Here is a 21,450-nt window from a genome sequence, read left to right as displayed (position 1 = left end):
GATATGACTAGAGGCTAAACTTTAACCTCTAGAAACAAACACCCCTTAAAACCAAGATTAGCACACGCGCACAGACGCACTCCCTCCACCTCCCGATTCGCCGATGCGCCGAAGCGCGCGCTGTGCCTCCTGCCGCCCACCTGGTTGGGTTGGTTTTTTGGTTGCTCCTCCCGCACGGCTTGCACTTGCACCGCGCCCGCGTCACGTACGCCACCGCCCGCGACCGCGCCGCACGCCACGGACACCGTGCCGCACCAGGAGAAATCATCCGGCCCCGTGCATGCATCTGTAGTAGTAGTACTTCCCAGCTCAGCCCAAGTCAGCTCGGCGGAATTAAGGCTCTGTTTAGTTACTTAAAAAAAAACTTTCATAAAAACATTATATCAAATTTTGGGTATTTAAATAGAACGTTAGACGTACATAAATATTAAAACTAATTACACCGTTATGGATAAAATCATATAAAATTATGGGACGAATCTATTAGCTACATGATTAGCCATAAGTGCTACAGTAACAACATGTGCCATAACGGATTACTTAGATTCAAAAGATTCATTTCACGGTTTCCAACCTGAAATTTATTTTAATTATCCTACGTTTAATATTTAAATATTTAAATGTATGATCTTACGGTCGATGTGATCTCGCTTCCAAAATTTTCGCCAAACCGAACGCAGCCTAGAAAACTGAACGAACCGGGCGTTCGACGCGCGGGGCAGCGCCGCGCTTATTCCGGCGCAGGACGCGACACGCGGCCGCCGCGTCGCCTCCAAAGTTCCAAGACCACACCCACCCACGCACGCACGCACACCGCCACCGAGAAGCAAGAGAGTAGCTAGCCGCTGAAGCGTGAGGGGGCGGAGGCAGAGCAGACGAGCCAGCCAACCGAGGCTTCTGGGATGAGCCACCTCGGGCGCCGGGCCGCCTCGTGATCGGCGGGCGGGCGGCGGGCGAGGAGGGCAGGGAGGAACGGGATGAGGACGGCGCAGAAGCAGCAGGGCGGCGGGGTGGTGCGCGTGGACCAGGCGTCGCCCGCGTCCAGCTTCCGCGAGCTCGACGACGCCTTCCTTCAGGTCGGTCTCCCGGCGAAATGCGCCGTGTGCTGAAACTGCATACGTCTTGTGTGCCTTGGTCCGGTCATCGGGGGCCGTGTTAATGGAGCAGTAAGGCTGCTCGGCCAGGGTCGCCGCGCCGGTGGCTCTGTTTGCGACGGCCGGAGTTCGTCGGCGCCGCGTTCTGTCCTCTCGCGGCAGATGCTCGAGTGACTCGAGCTGCCTTCAATGCGCTGATGCTATCTGTTTTTGTGTTTTACATCGGCATGGTGCATACTCGAGATGTTTAGGATTGGTTACTCTGATTTTACGGAGCCCAATTGTCCGAATAGACTATCTGGGTTGATTTATGAAGTTATAATAGCTGCTGTATCATTGCTCTCCTCTCCTTCTCCTTGCTCATTCAAAATCCAGTATTCAGGCATTTTATTGTTCTATTGGACCCTTCAATAAAGATAACATACTATCTTTTTGAATGAGATTTATAATGATAACTTTTTTAATAGTCTGACTCTTAACAAGTAACACATAGTATAAATGATCCTACTATTCATTCTCACTTGACATTAAAATATATAAAAATATGTAGAAGACCATCTCTTGAGTCTTGATTAAGAGATATATTTTATCTCTGGTATTAAAATATGTATAATATACTTTATAGATAGCCCTTGGAGGTGGCCTTATGAGAAGCTCAGAACGATGACAAGAGGATTTGTGCAGCGGCACCATTGCCGCTCATGTTTGCATGGATAACAGAGCTTTCAACAAGACAAGAAGAGCATGGTGGTATCTTTCGAAGAAATTACTGAGGAAGCAGCTGTGCCTGTGTCGGTGCAGCAGTTCTGTATTGCATTTCGCTTTCCTTTTGGTTGCGAAACTAGTAGTTAGATTCTGTTTAGATAGATCCCCCCCTCCCGGCCTCCCCCCATTTTACAAGGATACACGAGCCTCTTGCGTATTTAAAAATAAGTATGAGAAACTTGAATTTATCCAAGGGGGAAAACAAGAGTACTTACCTACTGACAAGAGAGAATTTAGTTTGGTGTCATACTGTCATGGTTGTTCAGGATTCTTTCAACTATTACTTGGCCAAAGGGGATACTACAAGCTTTTAATTTGTGCTGCCCTAAATTTGCCTGGTATTTTGGAGGGTATAGGCTATTTTGTGCTTGAGTTTCACGGCCTCCTAAGTTTTTTCAGAGCCACAGAGGTGAAAATAGTACTATAAAAGCTATAGCTGAGTGGGATTGGCAATTAGCTGGTATGTGACGTTGAAGTATCTTTTGATAGATTTATTATGTTACCAACTTACCACTCTTAGCAGCTGTTGATTACCGGTGGCTGGTGGTATAGTGTTCAGTAGTACCTCTGAACCGCAATATGTATCATGAGAATAGCCTTGATGTATCTCCCTTAGTAGCTGCCGGCTGCTTGCAGGACGGCAGTGTAACTTTGAACTTTTTTTCTTTCTCTTAATGCAATGATACACAAGTCTTTTGCATATTCCCCCCAAAAAAATCTTAGTAGCTGTTACTCATTCCATTAAATATTAAAAATGGCCAATGCTGGAATCGTTTTACATAATGTTGTTAACTTAAGCCTTGTGTGTTCAACACAATTTGCACAAAGATTAAATTACTGTTCTTCAATATTTGTCTTGCGAAGAAATTACACAAAGATAATCAAGGACATGAAGGCATGTTACTATGGACTACTGTAGCTACTGCAATACTTTGGGACGTCAGGTGTACATTTATACTACAAACTTTTAGATTTATTCTAGGCATTTCTCATATAAAATTCTGTGAGGGATTATAAATTCCATTAACATTTTAAGATTTGTTAAACTTAAACATCAAAATTGAACCGAATGTACCTGCATTTATTATATGCAAATATATACCAAGTTGTATTGCATTGGATCTAACATTCAAATCTAAACTGTACAAATGTGTTCTGGTACAATATGCGTCTTGAACACAACTTCAACTGTTCATAATTTATACAGAGTAACTTTCAACTCTGTGCTTCTATATTATTTTTTTTAGGAATCGGTTATTGCGATTTATGAAGATAATCTAATATTGTTATTTAAGACTAGCATATTGTCCGTGCATTGCAAAGGGATTTTATTTAAATATAATTATCATTAACATGTTATTACCATAATTTTCTGCTTGTATTATCTTTTAACTATTACATATATTTGTTACTAACATGTAGACTCCAATCCTTTTTCTTTCCACTAAAAGTAGATAATTGGTGGGGTGATTGACATGTGGGCCCTCTAGTCCCATGCTATCTTTGTTTTCTTTCCAAAAAGATAAGGAGTTGGCAGATTCACCACCCACCACCCCTACTACTCGTTTTGAAAGGAGTATAGATACATATATACTACTTTTCTTTTTGTTTATGATCCATCTATTGTAAACAGTCTTACAGATATTGGGTCTACTGATCTGTATAAAGGATATGATTAGCGCAGCATTACTGCATAGTTACCAATGCAGATGCATAATCAGACGTTTAGGAAGGCCAATTACCTGCTACTGATTTTTACAATATTATATCTGAAAGATTATAATTCATCTTTACCCTACCTTTTTTCATCCTTGTTATTTGATTTATCAATTCAATTTTGTTCTTTTAGACGCAAACAAAAATCTGGCTTGGTGAAGTTCTCCATCTTAGGTTTGATGAAGACGCTATAGTTGCAGACCTTCTTGCTGACGGAGAACTACTGTAAGATTTAGGTTCTTCACTATAGATGCAATGCTTTTTTATTTGTATTTTATGGAACTGCCTAGCATGCAATCCTCATATCCGTAAAACTCAGGTTAACACAATATTGTTGTGCAGCAATTAATTCAGTTCTATATTATTTTTGTACAAACTGTTTATTCTAGACATGTTCTATCTTGAAACAACTAAAGTTAATTCTTAGTTAGAGCAGAAATAAGATAAATTACCATCATTTTTTGGTTAAAAAAAGGACAGATCTCTGCCTGTGTTGCCTTTCAAGGCTCTGAATCTCTTTTTTTTTTTTGGCGGGGGGCTCTGAATCTCATTTGAGGCTATCTATTTTATGCATGCTGACAGGTTTCAAGTTTCCAAAGTAGTATGGAAAAGGCTGCTGAGAATGAACAAAGAACAAATGAAGCAATCCAAGGTGTATATTTATGAGAGAACATCGTCTGGTAAGAGCAATGGGAAATACATGCCCTATCCAAAAGTTGACTCGTTTTTGAAGGTATTGACCATTGGATTGTTATCTTCTTAGCAGTTTACTTTAGTTACTATCTTGATTCAACTTCTAGTGCATTAATATGGATAACAGTGGACTGAAATTCACAAGAACAACATTTTTAGGCCATCATGCAGAATACTTTTTTTTATTTTCATTTAAAGTGTTTTTTTAATGCCGCCAAACACTTTTATTCTAGCCGAGAAACTGGTATAGATTCTCCAAATCTCTGTAACAAAGTTTTACTTGCTATAAATTGAATCGAGATCATTTATTATGTGGTAGAATACATGCTGAATCTGCATGGCTGTCTTGCTTCTGAATCATGATAGTATTCTGATATCTTTTACTTTCTTGATATGTGTTTTCCCTACTGAAAGGTGGCTCAATGTATCATAATATTATACCTTTCCAGATATGTCAAATTCTTGGGTTAGCTGGAATTGATTTGTTTACCCCTTCTGATGTGGTCGAGAAAAGAAATGTTCGGAAGGTTTGTATGTGCATACGCTTGCTATCTAAGAAGGCTCGGATGATGCGCTTGAGTGTAAGCACTATATTCTTATGAAACCATTTTTTGAAAATAATTCCAATAGACTAATCATTGAACAGTACACATCTTGAAACATCTTTAATTGGTGTGTTTCTGATCCCTGGTGACAGGTGCCTGATTTTGATGTCGTTACTCATACAATAGCCATGCCCAATTATATTGTTGGAGGCATCCGTAGAAGTCTGGAGCAACCACAATGTAGTTCATCTGGTTCTAGTGGTTACAGTCCGCGTGCCAACTCTAAAGCGTTACATCAACAGGCAAGCTCTTTGAAAGGGTTAATTGTCTTTGGCATGCTCTTGCTAATTGATCCTGTACTTTTTGTGAATCTTGTTTTTGTGAAAAAGTAATCTTATTCATTTTGATTCAATTTCCAGAGGGTTTTTGGTGAACAAAATGATCAACAATGTGACACACATTATGATTCTGATGAAGCAGAAAGTAAACTCTCTGCATTAGAACCTGAGGACTCGGTTAGTGAATACAATATTTCGGCACTTTTGAAATCAGGAAACGTACCTAAAGAAGAAAGGGAAGGCTATAGCGATAGCGGGCATGATATGCATGAAGAGAAGTTATTGTCTGAATCAGTTGGATCAATCGACTTCGACAATGTGGACTCTGATTCTGTGGGTTCAACTCCTTCAATTCGCAAGAATGAATCATATTGCTGTATTGAATCTCCAACTGACCAGTGTTCAAGAACAAGAACAATTAGGTGTTCATTAAGCTCAGAAGAGTCAGATTCCATAAGCAGTCGTTTGGAAGTTGACAGCAGCAAGGATAATTTCACAGTTGCTAAAAGGATTCATGGTGAACATGCCGAGCCTGTTCAAGGGAATGGCAAAAGATCCGCTAATCATCCAGAAAAAGAAATTGATGCCCTCCAAAAGGTCACCTTTGATCAACAATGCGATCTTCTTGCCTGTGATGGGGAGTCTGTATGTTCCAATTGCGATGAACCATACTTACATTCGACCCCAAGAGATAATACAGGTGTCAAGTTGCCAGCAGTATCTGAAGATGACGGTGCATGTCGAGGACTGGAGCCTGAATTCAGCTATGGGAATGAAACGGTACCTACTGAGTCCTGAAATGCCAAACCTGTAGATGTTACTTTTAGCATAGTCAAAATTTTGTCTCATGTAGTCATGTCCTACGATCACATTTTAACATTTCTTTGGTATCCAGGACATTTCCCAAAAGGAAGATAAACAGGTGGAATCAGAATATATAGCTGAAAATGACAACTCTGCACAAAGGAATGAGAATGATGTTCCCAAATCAGGGAAAGGGGTGCTGAAGTCTGTTGCTGGAGGAATTACGCTTGTTGGCGCGGTGTTCTTCATAGTTCATCTCAGGTATTGGTATTACACTATCAAATTATCGTCATGTCCCATTTTCTTGCACTGAATATTGTTATATCTTCTGAAACTAATCCAAACTTTGCTGCAGGAGGAGCAAGGACAGAAGCCTTACAGGTGTTATACCTCCAGTCTCTGAAAAATCAGTTCAGGGCAACTCAAGGGCAAATAACGTAGAGAAAACAAAGGCTGGCACCGTGTATCCTGGGGAATGGCTAAAGGTTTAATCAATAATAGATGGACATGACACCGTGCCACCTAAGCGTGCTTTGGAAGTTTATGATGCAATATGCATATATCCTGTGAAAGTAAAATTCATGCGGACCCCGCCAAAAAAGTAAAATTCATGTGATAGAAAACACCTTTTTTTTAGTTATATAGTTTGTACGAATGGGGGGACTTTAAGAAGCGACCCCAGTATAGCAACTGTTAATATTTACATTCCTATAGCACTATACTAATTTAAAGCTTACAATAATCTGGATATCAGGATATGCAAGATTCCTCAATTTCTCTCCATGTACAGAATGATCAATAGTTGGAAAATTACTATTACCAACAACCATCCATCATTGGGCTTTCTAATGAAAGCGAAAAATAATTTATGAATAAAACATTTACATTAGTATTCTTAGTGATTATCACTAAAAGTCAAGGCTGTAATGTAAAATAAACTTAGGCAAAGAAAACCTAAAATCAACTCCAAAATTAAAGTTGAAATTTAAATTTTGACATATAAGCTTATAAACATAAAAAAAAGACTAGGGTGAGAGGTTTGGAGAACTGATAAAAGGGCGTAACCAGTTTTCGGATTTTTTTATGTGACTTGAAATCAATTTTCACTTCGAATTTTAGGTGATTTTTAGCAAGTTCAAATATCAACCAATAAATTTGATTAGAACTTAGGGATGTTAGTTTTCTGTTTTTTAGTGGAAAAACCAAATATATATTTGCAAATAAAAAATAATTTATAAATAAAACTTTTATATACTTCTTCGTAACAATCTAAAAGCAATGGATGAAAAATAAATTACAATAAAAAACCTCAAATAAAATATCTAAATCTACGGTTGAGAATTCAAATTTTAACTTATAATTATAAGAAAAAACAGAAGTGAAAAAGATAAGAGTGTCACATTTACCGTTGAAAATTTAAATTTTGTCTTATAAATATAAACAAAAACGAAAATATAAAGGCACCGGTTAAAATTGTTGACAACCAAAATTAATCAAAAACCGTGTGACGGTGAACTCTACCTGACTCAAAATCTGGTGGTCTAAATCTAAACACTACATGTTTCACGTGTGAAGCCACGGGTTCCCCCGCACCGTCGGGAGGCCGGCCATCGGTGCCCATGAGACTCCTGGTCCGTACTCGGTACTCCTACCTAGGAATGGCAATTTCCCCTGCAGGGCCGGGGTCCCGTCCCTATAGGGGCGGGGGCGAGGCAATTTTCACCCACGGGGATTTAGGGTCGGGCCCTAGGTCAGGGGCGGGTTCGGAGGAGGGTTTCTCCTTGCAAGGATCCAAGATGTCATTTAGACTTTAAAATATAACACTCAAAGGCACAACAGATAAAAAGCTCATCACTCTCATATCAAACTTAATTGTAGTCTCCCTCTCAACTTTCCCATCTCACCAAGTGGAGACAACGGCGACAGGCGGCGGCGTGGCGGAGCGGCGGGGCTGGGCGGTGCGAGGGCGATGTGGAGCGGGGGCCGGGGGGGGGGCAGCGTGACGGCCCGGCAGCGGTGCACCGGGATGGGGCTGGGTGGCGCGTTGCGGCGGCCTCAGCGACGCGACGATCTAGCGGTGGCACGATGCGGCATGCTCCGGCCTCTGGTAACGAACGTGAGTCTCTCCTCCCTCTCTCTGAGAAGTGTGAACGGTTTCTCAGGTACGTCAGGGCCCGTTTGGGTCCGAGCTCCGTCGGGGCCAGGGACAAGGGAGCATTTCGCCCCAATTTCGTTTTCGGGGCCGTGTCCAGGGATGAACTTCGGGGATCGAAGCCAGGTTCAGGGCCGTTGTTGTTCAACCCACCCGGTTGCCACCCCTACTCCTGCCTTCCATCCGGAGCAAAACTGTAGCATACTGCATACCTCATCGGGGAAGGAGAAGAAGAAGAACCCCCACCACCGCACCACGTCGCCACCAGCGCGCGCGTAGACCAGTGAGACTCACGCGGATGATTGGACGGGGGCCGGCGCACCCGGCGACGACCGACCGTGGCGAAAGCGCCACGCCACCGTCTACCCCCTCCCTCCTCCACCTCCAGGGGCCCCCACGCCCGCACCCGCGCATGCCCCATTGACCCCGACGAACACCAACAAAACCAAAAAGCACAGCCCGCACACGCAGACGCAGCGAAAAAAAAAAATGCTCGTTCCTTTTCGTTGGTGGAATCTGCGAGGCCCGGCCGTCTGGTCCGGTACGGGACAGCAGCAGCGAGCGCAGCGGGGGCGCGTATAAAATAAAGGCGGCATCGCTACCGCCTATCCCGACGATCGGATGCGATCCGGGGCGCCGAATTCCGTCTTATCCAGAGCGGAAGAAGATGAGATGGAGGGGGGGGGGGGGGGGGGGGGGGGTGGTGAAAAAAGGGTGGAGGACGGGGGGATCCACCGAACCAACCAAGTTGCGCCCCCTCCCCCAACGCCCTAAAAAAATGGCCGCACGCCTCCGCCCCGGCAGCCCAGCAGCACACCGGTCAAATTCATGCTGGCTGCCGCTCCTCGGGTCAACTGCCCACGCCGGTCCAGCCCCACTCTCTCTCTCGTCTCGCCCACCCACCCACGCCTTTTACCCCACCCCGCGCGGCCGCGGCGGCGCCGGGGTGACCGGTGAGAGAGAGAGACTGAGGAGGAGTGTTGCCGTGAGGGGTCAGACGCCGGCGAGGGAAGCCACCGGTTCGTGCCTCTCTCTCTCTCTCTCTCGACAGTCTGTCTCTGTCTCTGTCTCTCTGTGTGTGTGAATTGGAAGGGCTGGAGCTAACAAGCAACACAAGGATCAGATTTGGGGCCGAATCTTGGGTCTGTGGCGTCATGAACTCATGATATTGGGCCTATTTGGAGGGGTTTCTCCCGGCTGCAGCTTTTTCTAGTTTGAAGCTGCTTCAAACGGTTCTCCGCTTCTGAGAATCTATAGTAACAGATTCTGGAAAATAAACTAAGAATCCAGAATATAGAGAAGCTGGGTTTAGAAGCTTTTCCAGATTCTCATAAGCTGGCTACCAAACAACGGTTTTTTAGAATCTAAAGCTTCCCAAAAAGCCCATTCGCTCTCTTGTTAAAGGTGTTCGCTCAATTACGTACCGCATCCAAACGAGAGCGGGCCAGTGAGTAAGTAGATCACAGTCGTGCTGCTTCTAGGACCGTTTTCGACTGATTCTGTCAGTCTGTAGTTACTTCATGAATTGGCTTTTAGAATATCACTACGAGTCTTGCCAAGATTCATTTTTTTTATGCCAGAGAATTAGTGGTTCTGACATACTAGAAATGAGAAGATTCAATGGATATATGTCGTTTAGAGATTTTTGATATCGTCAGTGTTTGTTGCTTTGGAGCATAATTCGGGAATTTGAGTTTTGCTTATTTCATGCGGTTGGATTTTCTCTTTGGAGTTTGGAAATAATCATTCTAGTACTGGAGTATAAGTTTTCCTATGATGATTTCTAGTATATTGATGATATATATTTTTTTATTATCCTATAGGTGCCATACTGGACTGTTTGTTTGTTGACTGTTAGACTTGGACTCGGGGATTATACTATTATGACCAGTTCGTGTATTTTTTCTGGCCGAGCAAGTTTCCCCGAGGAACTATTTTGATGCTACGATAATAACTGAAAGACATGGATCTGCTCAGCGTCCTAATTATAGCATCTCTGCTCCCATTTTCAGCATCTGACCGTCAAGGTTTATTTATATTCCAATCATTTATAATGTAGTTATTCATCTTGTTTGGAGCGCTTTCACAATCATGGCTTACTTAGCAAACACTTTCGGTGGGTAATAAAGAAATTTCTTATATTTCCTTAGGTGATGCGCTGTATGATATGAAGCTTAAGCTGAATGCTACTGGCAACCAGCTTTCTGACTGGAACCAAAATCAAGTTAACCCATGCACTTGGAATTCTGTTATTTGCGATAACAACTACAATGTTGTACAAGTGTAAGTATGTTAGTTGATGTGTTGCTTCACTTTTATTTTTTTCTCCATTTTGAGTTGTCTCTTATACTTATCAGGCATAAGAGTTGTTGATTTATGTTCCACATTCATTACCACATGATTGTGATTTTTGTATTCACTACCACGTTTGTCTGCACTTATTTGATGCAATGATTAAGCACTGAACTATGACAATGGCAAAGATCATACTGCATGCCGTTTTTTATCATCTGTTATTTCTGGCAAACCACCATCTTGATGGTTATGTTGGCCCCATTATGCATGTTCCTCCGTATCTATGTTTTTTATTTGTTCCAAGTTGGTTTAACCTGATGACTGATGCCCTCCTGCAGAACATTGGCATCTATGGGATTCACTGGAGTTCTATCACCACGAATTGGAGAACTTGAGTTTTTGAATGTTTTGTAAGTGTACTTGTCTGGATTGTTGGAATTTTTCATATATTTGGTGGTAGTTGTGATGAAATAGTTACTGTATCATGTGATTCTACAGGAAGTTCTGTATCCATAGTTATGTCAGAAGTACTGACTGTTAGCTATTTCAGTGCTTTCTACTCAAAGAGATGGTTATGTTACTATTTAATGTGGTACTCCAGTTTTTGCTGACCAGTATAATGCATCATGCATGCTATTGCAGATCCTTGCCTGGTAACAAGATTACTGGTGGCATACCTGAGCAGATTGGCAACCTATCTAGTTTGACAAGCTTAGATTTGGAAGACAATTTGTTGGTTGGACCAATACCGGCTTCTCTTGGCCAGCTTTCAAAGCTCCAAATTATGTATGTATTTGAACTTTACTCCTTTGTTTTATGAATGTACAGTGATTTAACCTCCCCACTTTTCTTTTCTGCTTACCCAGGATACTAAGTCAAAACAATCTCAACGGAACTATTCCTGATACTGTAGCAAGAATCTCAACCTTGACAGACATGCAAGGACTCATATCACAACTGGTGATTTATTTTGACAATAGTTGATGCATGAATTATTTGACTAACATATTTTTTCTTATGATTGCAGTAGGCTAGCCTACAATAAACTCTCTGGTTCAATACCTGGTCCGCTATTTCAAGTTGCACGTTACAAGTACTGTTGGACCATTGTAACATATACACTCATTTTTGTTAAATTTGATTTCTGAGTTCTAACAAATGTTAATTTTCTTCACAGTTTTTCTGGGAATAACTTGACTTGTGGAACAAACTTTCTACATGCATGTGCATCAAGTGTTTCTTTTCAAGGTAGCAAGCCTTTTTTCCCTGCTCAGTATTGCACATACATCGAGTGAAACAAAATACAGTATCCATTGGACGCCTATCAGAAATTTTGGTACAATATGCTAATTTGTTTTCTTTAATAGGTTCATCCCATGGCTCGAAGATTGGCATTGTCATTGGAGCAGTTGTAGGAGCTATAGTGGTACTCATAATAGGGGCTGTGTTTATTATCTTTAATGGAAGGAGGAAAAGTCATCTAAGAGAAGTTTTTGTCGATGTATCAGGTAGTATTTTTGCTTCATGGTTTTCTTTCTATTGATTCATTAAACCGGACTTTTTCCCGTACTCTTGTTTATTATCTTATTGAAACAAAGATGTTAATCATGTACCAAAATTTTATAATGCAACCCCAGAAACAAAAGCAGTCCAAGCAGACACAACTTACACATGTTGGTTCGTTTCAAACTATGTTTTTCAGATTATGTATGTCAAAACAGCTACTTTGACTAGCAGTTTGCTAAATGCTCCATGTTTAAGAAATAATTCTGTCAAAGTAAGGAAAATAAACTAGCGTGAAATATGCAAGCGTCAAGTGTTTAGCACCATTAATAATTTTCTGATAACAGATATGAAAAGTTGTTTCTAAGGCGCCATTTCAATCTTACAAATTTGGAACATGCATAGTCTACATTTGCATTTAGTTAAGAGTAAATTTAGCTAACTAATCTGTAAATTATGTCCCCAGGTGAGGACGATCGAAGAATCGCATTTGGTCAGTTGAAAAGATTTGCCTGGCGAGAACTACAACTTGCAACCGATAGTTTCAGTGAGAAAAATGTCCTTGGACAGGGGGGTTTTGGGAAAGTATATAAAGGATCACTTCCGGATGGCACTAAGATTGCTGTAAAACGGTTAACAGATTATGAAAGCCCTGGTGGGGAGGCTGCATTCTTGCGGGAAGTAGAGCTGATTAGTGTGGCAGTTCACCGGAATCTTTTAAGATTGATTGGCTTCTGTACAACACAAACAGAACGCCTACTTGTATATCCTTTCATGCAGAATCTTAGTGTGGCCTACCGTTTACGAGGTATATGCTATCTTAACTGATCAATAATTTGTTTCATCCTTCCAATTTTATGCTGCTTCTACTGTATTAAGGTTCTCAGATACTTCACTATTGTGCCTATGGATTATTCAACTGATACTTTTAGAGCTTTTAATTTATGCTTGTTATGTGATATCATGCATGTGCCTTATTGATTCCAGGATCTCATACGCCCACTTTCCTCGATCAGTGTAATATGTTTAAATTCTACAATGGAAAACATGTTTGTAATTAAGTGGTATTAGTGGAGATCAACTAGGTAGCCGAAATAGATCCTATGTAACTTTGTTGATGTACCAGTTTCTTGTGTCTTAATCTTTGCCTACTTGTTAGTTATGGGTGAGGCTTGCCCCACAGGCAATTCTTGGCCCACTTTAATTCAACCAAACAAATAACTCTCTTTTTGGAAATTAAAAATGAATTTTAGTTCGTTTAATTGAACTATAATGGGTCAAGAATGACCCTCGGGTTGGCCCCGTGCTCATCCCTGTATTAGTGCAGATTGCACTATATTCATATAGGAATCAAATGAGTGGAAAGCCTTTGCCATTGTTTTGCTACTTTTCTTCCATTCTGGGATTCTCTCAGTATGTTCTTGTCTCACATGTACCTCATTGTTTTGAACGATGCAGAATTTAAACCGGGCGAACCAATATTGGATTGGTCTGCAAGGAAACGTGTGGCAATAGGTACAGCCCGTGGGCTGGAGTACCTACACGAGCACTGCAACCCCAAGATCATACATAGAGATGTCAAGGCTGCGAATGTCTTGCTTGATGAAGATTTTGAGCCAGTTGTTGGTGATTTTGGCCTGGCAAAATTGGTAGATGTACAGAAGACGTCTGTGACTACTCAAGTCCGTGGAACTATGGGTCACATTGCACCTGAATATTTGTCGACTGGGAAGTCATCTGAGAGAACTGATGTTTTTGGCTATGGCATAATGCTTCTTGAGCTAGTCACTGGACAGCGCGCCATTGACTTTTCACGCCTGGAGGAAGAAGACGATGTGCTATTGCTTGATCATGTGAGTCTCCACTCCGAAGCTCTTTTTTGGATAATGGAAAAAATTACCCAAGCCTCTGCATCATGCGGTGCACATAGCCTGATATGATATCCATGTCTTGGACATAATTGTAGCTCTCCTTGAACATCATACTCTTTCTGAAGCTTGCCCTGCTTGAACCATCAGTGTCATGACCGTGCTTGCTGCAAATGTGCTGCAGGTGAAGAAGCTGCAGAGAGAAGGGCAGCTGGGCGCCATCGTGGACCGCAACCTGAGCAGCAACTACGACGGGCAGGAGGTGGAGATGATGATACAGATCGCGCTGCTCTGCACCCAGGCGTCGCCGGAGGACCGGCCATCCATGTCGGAGGTGGTGCGGATGCTGGAAGGGGAGGGCCTCGCCGAGCGGTGGGAGGAGTGGCAGCAGGTCGAGGTGACGCGGCGGCAGGACTACGAGCGGATGCAGCAGCGGTTCGACTGGGGCGAGGACTCCATCTTCAACCAGGAGGCCGTCGAGCTCTCCGCCGGCAGATGACGCCGGCTTCCGATGCAGGCCGGCCATCGCCGTGCATGCACCTGCCAATGTTGATAGATATACATGTATGCTTTGCTCTTACTATAGGTCAGTTTGTAAGTCATTAAAAACAACCCTCGTCAGTCGTGTGCTTGGGTGACAGTCAGCTGATAGAGACGCATCTGCTTCGCGAAGTGCCGAGCCACAGTTTCTACCACCCATCGTCATGGCATCACGCGAAAAGACTGGCGTTTAATTTTTTTTTACTCTTACGAATATTTATAATAGATTAGAAAATAGCCCGTGCGATGCTACGGGTAAAAAATACTTTGAATATACACAAGTATCAAGGGAAACATAGTCCTGATATGCAGACATATGCAAACATCAATAATAGAAACAAAATAAGATATAGGCCAACTGGTTGGGTTTCTTATGGTAGAAAAATTTGTCAATCAAATTTAAATCCTAAATCTGACATAGATTATTGTATTTATAACTAATTATCTTTTCTATAGTTAACGATGTATCATCAACAGAGAGACACCATGACAATTTTGTTAAACTCACCAAACGAAATATCAAGTTGTCAGCCCTACCATATGACTAATGATCCACGAACAGTCGCATGCATAATCTTGGTTAGATGATTGATAAACTCTTTCAGGTTATCGATGAATCGTATGTCAAGTTTAACCTCGATATTTATCCGAAAGATGATTTCATATCAATGGCAGACGGACAAATATCCAAGAACAAGATAGGCGATTAAGAAAATATCGTGATTAAGAAAATATCGTCAAACAAATCCTAGTTTTCAAATCGCGCTTTTCCTCGAGAAGTATCAATTAGAACACAAAAACCAAACTCAAGATATATATCATGAAAGTGATTACCAGCCAGCCATCAAAGCCCAAGTAAGCAGTCAGCTCTGTGAGCCTTTCGCAGATTTCTGCACCTTTCTCCCACTCCATGATGAACGTTCCCATAACCTACACTCGCAACAGAGACAGATGTACAGCGGAGTCGAAACAAAATCAATGTAATCAATTCGAAGCTGGCACGCAGTCGTAAGTGATATCACACCTGGACTGGACGACACGAGATGTAACTATTCGTGTTCGCTCTCCTCTGACTGGTTGCCGATGTTTTCCGATTAATATACAATACGCTCTCCTCCGTCTGACCGGTCTGCCAATGGGCCTGACCTGATGTGGGCCTCGTTGGGTCTAATACTCCCTTGTCGTTGCCGTTGCTGATCGGACACAGACGACGATGTAACAAATATGATCTGGACAAATACCGGACATATACGTCAACCTAACGTATGCATACGTCAATGACGGACGAAATCTATAGGCAGAATCGTTACCGCTTTTTATAATAATATAAAATAGATATAGATTTATGATTGGATCTATATATGTCATAGATTTAATAGGCACATAACGATAAATCTGCTTTAATCACTCGTAAAAATGATAAAAAGTTAAATTTGTCCGAAAAGGCCAGGAAGCGAAGCTGTGAATCTACCAGGGCGTGCCCCGTGCCACCGTGGTGCGTCACAGCTGGTCACAAGCAAGGACTCGATCGGGCACGGTGAACGGACGACGGACCACCGCATGCACTGCGCGCCCCACGCCGGCATCATTTGGTTGCCTCCGCGACGCCCGCGACGCTGCCGTCCAATCCGATCCACCTAACCCGGGGACACTGACCCACCGACCAAAAAGCTCAGAAAAAAAAGCACCGGAAAAGCTCGAAAAAAAAGGCACTGGGACGGAGGGGATCACATCACGTGGAGAACCCGGGGGCCAAGAGCGGTTTAAGAAACACCGGGAGAAAAGCGTCAAAAGCCGCGCGCTTAGTGACAAAAAGCTGTTCGCTTCCGCCGACCGACGGGACGGGAGTGGCTTCACTGGTCAGCTGCACTAGCTCAGTGAGAGCGAGCGACGGGGAGGCGAGGCGAGGCGAGGCGAAGCGGCTGTTGGCGCTGCAGCGATGGCCGGCGCTCCGGCGGCGCATTCCCTCCCGGGGGCCGTGCGGCGGCGGTTGCTGCTGCTGGTTGTCGTCGCGCTGGCTGTGCTCGGCGGTGGCGGGGACAGGGTCCGCGCCGCGGACGACGCGGGCGGACTGAGCCGGGCCGCGTTCCCCAAGGGGTTCGTGTTCGGGACGGCGACGTCGGCGTTCCAGGTCGAGGGCATGGCGGCGTCCGCCGGCCGCGGGCCGTCCATCTGGGACCCCTTCGTCCACACCCCAGGTTAAAAAAAAATGCATTACGAGTTTACGAGAGCTGTATGCTTAACTAATCCCGCTCGTAAACTAGATCCTGCGTGAACTCCCACTTGGTTACCATTACCGGTAATAAGCTTACAGTCTCTCGCTTGCTCCGTTCGTGTTGATTAGTACCGGTAATTGTAAGACGATTCGTCTTGGATTAAAGTTGTCGAACAAAGCGTGATTTTGGACAGTTCGGCTGAGAACGGGAGTGGAGAATCTTAATATTTCCATATACCAATTGGCACAACGAGTTGGGGATAGAACCTCTTAAAACTCAAAACTCTGCCTCAAGTTGTTTATATTCGTGGATGATGACATCGTTGTTTTTTTTTTTTGGGCAATGAACAGGGAATATTGCAGGAAATGCGAATGCAGATGTTACGACAGATGAATATCATCGCTACAAGGTTGAGATCAATAGACTCTCTTCTGTTCTATTTTCTGAATCTTATTTCACCTACTTATAGTAGTAAAATTTAGCGCTTTGTTTTGTCTACCGATTAATGGATCGGAATGGTTCTTTTCCTGGCCATGAGAATGCTTTTGTTTGTGTACTCGTGGCTGGTACCATATTTGTTTTAAACCTTAAGCAAACACAGTGATTTAGATAACTCAGATCTATGTTTTATAAACTATGTTGGTCCGTGAGCAAGGCTAAGTTTGGCCTTGATTCGTCGAAGCTTAATGCGCAGTGCCGTGCTGCTTTGGCAAATGTGTTTTTGGAATGCTTTAGAAAAATCTTGAGTCAAGTCAATCAATAATGAACTTGAGCAGCCTGATATTTGTTGACATTGTCGTCTTGCTAGTACAGGAAGATGTTGATCTCCTGAAAAGCCTGAATTTCGATGCATATCGGTTTTCAATCTCATGGTCAAGGATTTTCCCTGGTAAAGAAAATATAGTTCTGGCTATAGCATCTACATAACTGTTTAGCTGGATGAGTATGACTTCCACTGGTGCATTATTGTTATTCAGATGGAGAGGGAAGAATTAACACAGAAGGTGTAGCGTATTACAATAATCTAATAGATTATGTCCTTAAGCAAGGTATACCTTCAAAAATAATAGTTCGACGTTTGAGTTTTGCCACCCTAAGTATATTGCTGTCTGAACTACCAGGGCTTATTCCTTACGTCAATCTGAACCACTATGATCTCCCACTTGCGCTTCAGAAAAAGTATGAAGGCTGGTTAAGCTCAAAGATTGTGTAAGTCGTACATGCCATTTTTTTTTATGTTTTCACTTACTTATATATCGGTGTTACCTTGCCATTTTAGGCTAATTGTAAGGTTATAAAGCATACTGTGGAATGCCCGGATATGAGGTATCCCGTGTACTGTACGTACTTGTAAAGGAAGGGGGTCCTGAATTGTAAAAAAAGATGTAAAGATAGAATCGGCTAGTTATATGGTAAGGATTAAATTTCCTACGTCTGGATTTCCATAGCCAGTCGGATAGGTTTAGTCTTATCAGATTAGGTCTCTATCTCTTGTAATATAAGGGGAGTCAGGTGGTCCCTCAAGGGGCACGGTCTAACAGATCATTGCTAAGTGTGTTATAGGGTTTTAGACAATCAAACTATATACAAGCAGGCATGGCATTATCTTATCTTGAGGGCCCAAACCTGTGTGTTCCTTGTGCGCCATCGTACTTTCGGTCTTATGTGTCATCCCATATATTATTGCCGATACAAAACATTGACACATGTCATCTTGTCACAAATTTGAAAATATATTATCAGAACTTAATTATTAATACAAGGTTTTTTGCAGCAGCAAATTTCCACTTATTCTTGTTAGTATTATTTTTCTATATATTATCTATAGTGTGCAGGAGAACTGAGAGATGTTTTTCATAACGTGTTATGAAAGCAGAAATGGCTTAACAATCGATTTCTTTAGTATGATATTATGATCAAATTTGCATTTGTGAAGAAGATGAAATTTGAAATTATGACAAAAATAATAATTTTTCATCAGTTTGCATATGAAACAATAGAATAGAGGTGCATATAAAATATGTACTTGTCAGTTTGTGCAAGGAGTACATATAATTTTTCTTCTATTTTTGCAGGGGAGTATTTGCCGATTATGCTGAATTCTGTTTTAAGACTTATGGTGATCGAGTCAAGAATTGGTTTACATTTAATGAGCCAAGGATAGTAGCAGCACTTGGCCATGATGCAGGGACAGACCCACCTAACCGATGCACCAAGTGTGCTGCTGGTGGGAACTCAGCAACAGAGCCATATATAGTTGCTCATAATATCATCTTATCTCATGCTACTGCAGTTGATAGATACCGTAATAAGTACCAGGTAACTTTTTCTACTAAAGAAAAGAAATAGAGACCGCTAGATTGACTCTTTCATTGTTAGTAACATGGAGATTTATATCTCTTCAAAAAAAAGGCATTAACTGTGGTCAAAATGCATTGCTCTTCTTTTCCTCCCCATTTAGTACCGCAGATGAGTCATGAGTGCATTATTCTACTTTTTAGTATTCTATAAACTAGCTTGTTATAATGACATTTTGTATGGAGTATTTATAACAGAATTAACAAAAATGCAAACACATGTTTTGTGGATCTGAACTAGCCTCCTATACTGTATGCGGCAGTATTTTGCAAAATTTATTTTCCACATGGTGAGACAAATGATTTAATGATGTACTAATGATTTGTACCTACAATATTTCTCACAAATAATTCAAAGGGGATTGTTTCTAGCTGCAAGTTTAGAATATTTGTTTTCCTTGCAGTAGTCTTGTGATTCATGCATGCCAAAGAAATTGGTGAAAGTAGTTTCCTGAACTAAAATAAATATAGCCAGAACTATCTGCATTTTGGAACAATGCAATAGCATATGTATTTTTCAAGTGAAAGTACCATACATATTTCTTAGTGAAAGTAGCTCTAGGAGTATTTCATATATGTCACATATGCACTGCTTGCCATGAAGGTCATGTTTTGATCATAATAGAATATATTTTTGAACATTTAGGCAAGTCAGAAGGGCAAGATTGGAATAGTTCTGGACTTCAATTGGTATGAACCTCTAACTAACTCAACTGAAGACCAAGCAGCAGCTCAGAGAGCCAGAGACTTCCATGTTGGTTGGTAAGACCATAGAAGTAACTTGTAGCAAACTAAGGTTTTGTTTGACACAATTTCCCATGCTGATAAAAATCAACTACAACAATTCAGGTTTCTTGATCCACTAATAAATGGTCAATATCCAAAAAATATGCGAGACATTGTGAAAGAAAGATTACCTACTTTTACACCTGAACAAGCTAAGCTAGTCAAGGGCTCCGCAGATTATTTTGGGATCAATCAATATACTGCTTCCTACATGTCAGACCAACCTGCACCTCAGCAGGCACCAACTAGCTACTCATCTGACTGGCATGTTTCATTCATCTGTAAGTTACCAAGTTATAATTAAGGGTTATATACATCAATCAAGTTACTCAAGATATCATTGAATTTGTCCTTTTCTCCTTAATTTTACAGTTCAACGAAATGGCATACCAATTGGACAGCAGGTATAGCTGTTTCCTCATGCCACATTCAAATCTAGTTTCTTATCAGTGCTGCAAGATTAGCAAGTCTGGCTAAAATGAGAATATCTAACCATGCATTATTTCGTGCAGGCAAACTCTAATTGGCTTTACATTGTTCCAACTGGCATGTATGGATGTGTGAACTACTTAAAGGAGAAGTATAATAACCCAACAATCATCATATCTGAAAATGGTACTTTCAAACGACCTAACTACTTTTAATTCAAAATTTTCCATGCATTCCTAAAAAAAATATGTTTATGGTACCAGGAATGGATCAATCTGGAAATCTCACTCGTGAAGAGTTCTTGCATGACACCGAAAGGATTGAGTTCTACAAGAACTATCTCACCGAACTGAAGAAAGCAATTGACGATGGCGCGAATGTGGTTGCATACTTCGCATGGTCCCTTCTTGATAACTTTGAGTGGCTGTCAGGTTACACATCCAAGTTCGGCATTGTGTATGTTGATTTCACTACTCTCAAACGGTACCCGAAGGACTCGGCCAACTGGTTCAAGGACATGCTGCAGGCATCAGGGCCTACCACAAAATCTGGTTCAGTCACTTCAGGTGCTCAAGTTGGTTCAGCAACTTCAGGAAGCCATCCAGTTGGTTCAGCCACCTCAATTAGCCATCGGCTCTTGCTTCCTCTGTTGGTTTCCTTGCACTTTCTTCTCCCTGCCATCTTCATGTTCCCCTCCTTGTAGAAGTAGCAACCAGTAGTGATTAATAAGCAGTGGATGCCAGCAGTATGTTCGTTTTTAAAAAAGTGCTGCAGCTAAGCGGGTCTGAGACCAGCCTGGAGGTCATCTTGTTTGATTTTTCACCTACTGTTCGCCAGTAGGGAACACTATGATTCAGAACCAGATTTGTATTGTGGTGATAATTCTATTGTGTGTTCGCATATCGGCATATATTGAGCTTTAGTGCTACGTTGACTGTACGGGTAACATTCGCCAGAGTCGTCGGGCCGTCGGCAAGGTGTGTAAATCCATCGAGTGAAAATTTACCCAAATCTAAACTGCCGTGTGATTATAGGCCGAATCACTTTATAGGTGTTCTCTACTCTCTCCGTCATCTAGTACGGCGAAACTAATAAACAAAGATACGACTGGATTCGTAGTTCTTAGAAGTTCTTAGATATGTTACATTCAGGACTAGGTTGATAGAGGGTATTTCTCTAGGTAGAATGTTATAAAACGGCTCGGATTTGGATAAATTTATCTCGTGAATTTAACTACCCGTTTGCTTTCCTGAAAAAGTATCAACCGAGAATTGGTAGAGATGATGAGTTCTATATATTGAATTGAAATGATACAGAGACAGAAAGGAAAGGAAGATCCGCTTTCCAAG

General features: G+C 41.9%; 3 protein-coding genes across 7 annotated transcripts; all 3 read left to right on the top strand.

Moving 5' to 3' along the window:
- Positions 1-728: 728 nt before the first annotated feature.
- LOC102704500 (protein OPAQUE10-like) lies at positions 729-6,782 on the top strand. Of its 4 annotated transcripts, none has more exons than XM_015835333.2 (9): positions 990-1,076; positions 1,720-1,885; positions 3,709-3,800; positions 4,158-4,308; positions 4,718-4,849; positions 4,966-5,115; positions 5,233-5,931; positions 6,047-6,216; positions 6,311-6,782. In XM_015835333.2, exons 4-9 carry the CDS (start codon positions 4,198-4,200, stop codon positions 6,444-6,446), a joined length of 1,398 nt encoding a protein of 465 aa, XP_015690819.1. In that variant the 5' UTR covers positions 990-1,076; positions 1,720-1,885; positions 3,709-3,800; positions 4,158-4,197; the 3' UTR covers positions 6,447-6,782. The 4 variants fall into 4 exon arrangements, with proteins under 4 accessions (XP_006650462.1, XP_015690819.1, XP_015690818.1 ...); XM_015835332.2 differs by having other exon boundaries at positions 1,720-2,803; XM_006650399.3 differs by lacking the exon at positions 1,720-1,885 and having other exon boundaries at positions 729-1,076.
- A 2,057-nt stretch (positions 6,783-8,839) lies between these two features.
- LOC102704226 (LRR receptor kinase SERK2-like) lies at positions 8,840-14,666 on the top strand. Its single transcript, XM_006650398.3, has 12 exons — positions 8,840-9,126; positions 9,931-10,134; positions 10,258-10,390; positions 10,741-10,812; positions 11,045-11,188; positions 11,269-11,340; positions 11,430-11,495; positions 11,580-11,650; positions 11,770-11,910; positions 12,372-12,713; positions 13,364-13,758; positions 13,958-14,666. Exons 2-12 carry the CDS (start codon positions 10,071-10,073, stop codon positions 14,270-14,272), a joined length of 1,815 nt encoding a protein of 604 aa, XP_006650461.1. The 5' UTR covers positions 8,840-9,126; positions 9,931-10,070; the 3' UTR covers positions 14,273-14,666.
- A 1,454-nt stretch (positions 14,667-16,120) lies between these two features.
- On the top strand, positions 16,121-21,009 carry LOC102703947 (beta-glucosidase 8). 2 transcript variants are annotated; one of them, XM_006650397.2, is made up of 11 exons: positions 16,121-16,511; positions 16,880-16,938; positions 17,343-17,418; positions 17,507-17,578; positions 17,651-17,738; positions 18,605-18,848; positions 19,533-19,648; positions 19,736-19,953; positions 20,045-20,076; positions 20,185-20,287; positions 20,365-21,009. In XM_006650397.2, exons 1-11 carry the CDS (start codon positions 16,253-16,255, stop codon positions 20,802-20,804), a joined length of 1,707 nt encoding a protein of 568 aa, XP_006650460.1. In that variant the 5' UTR covers positions 16,121-16,252; the 3' UTR covers positions 20,805-21,009. The 2 variants fall into 2 exon arrangements, with proteins under 2 accessions (XP_006650460.1, XP_015690646.1); XM_015835160.2 differs by having other exon boundaries at positions 16,129-16,511; positions 17,507-17,738.
- The last annotated feature ends 441 nt before the right edge of the window (positions 21,010-21,450 follow it).

Source organism: Oryza brachyantha, chromosome 3 (assembly GCF_000231095.2).
Source record: "Oryza brachyantha chromosome 3, ObraRS2, whole genome shotgun sequence".
Lineage (NCBI taxonomy): Eukaryota > Viridiplantae > Streptophyta > Magnoliopsida > Poales > Poaceae > Oryza > Oryza brachyantha.
This window is presented reverse-complemented; position numbering and strand designations above follow the sequence as displayed.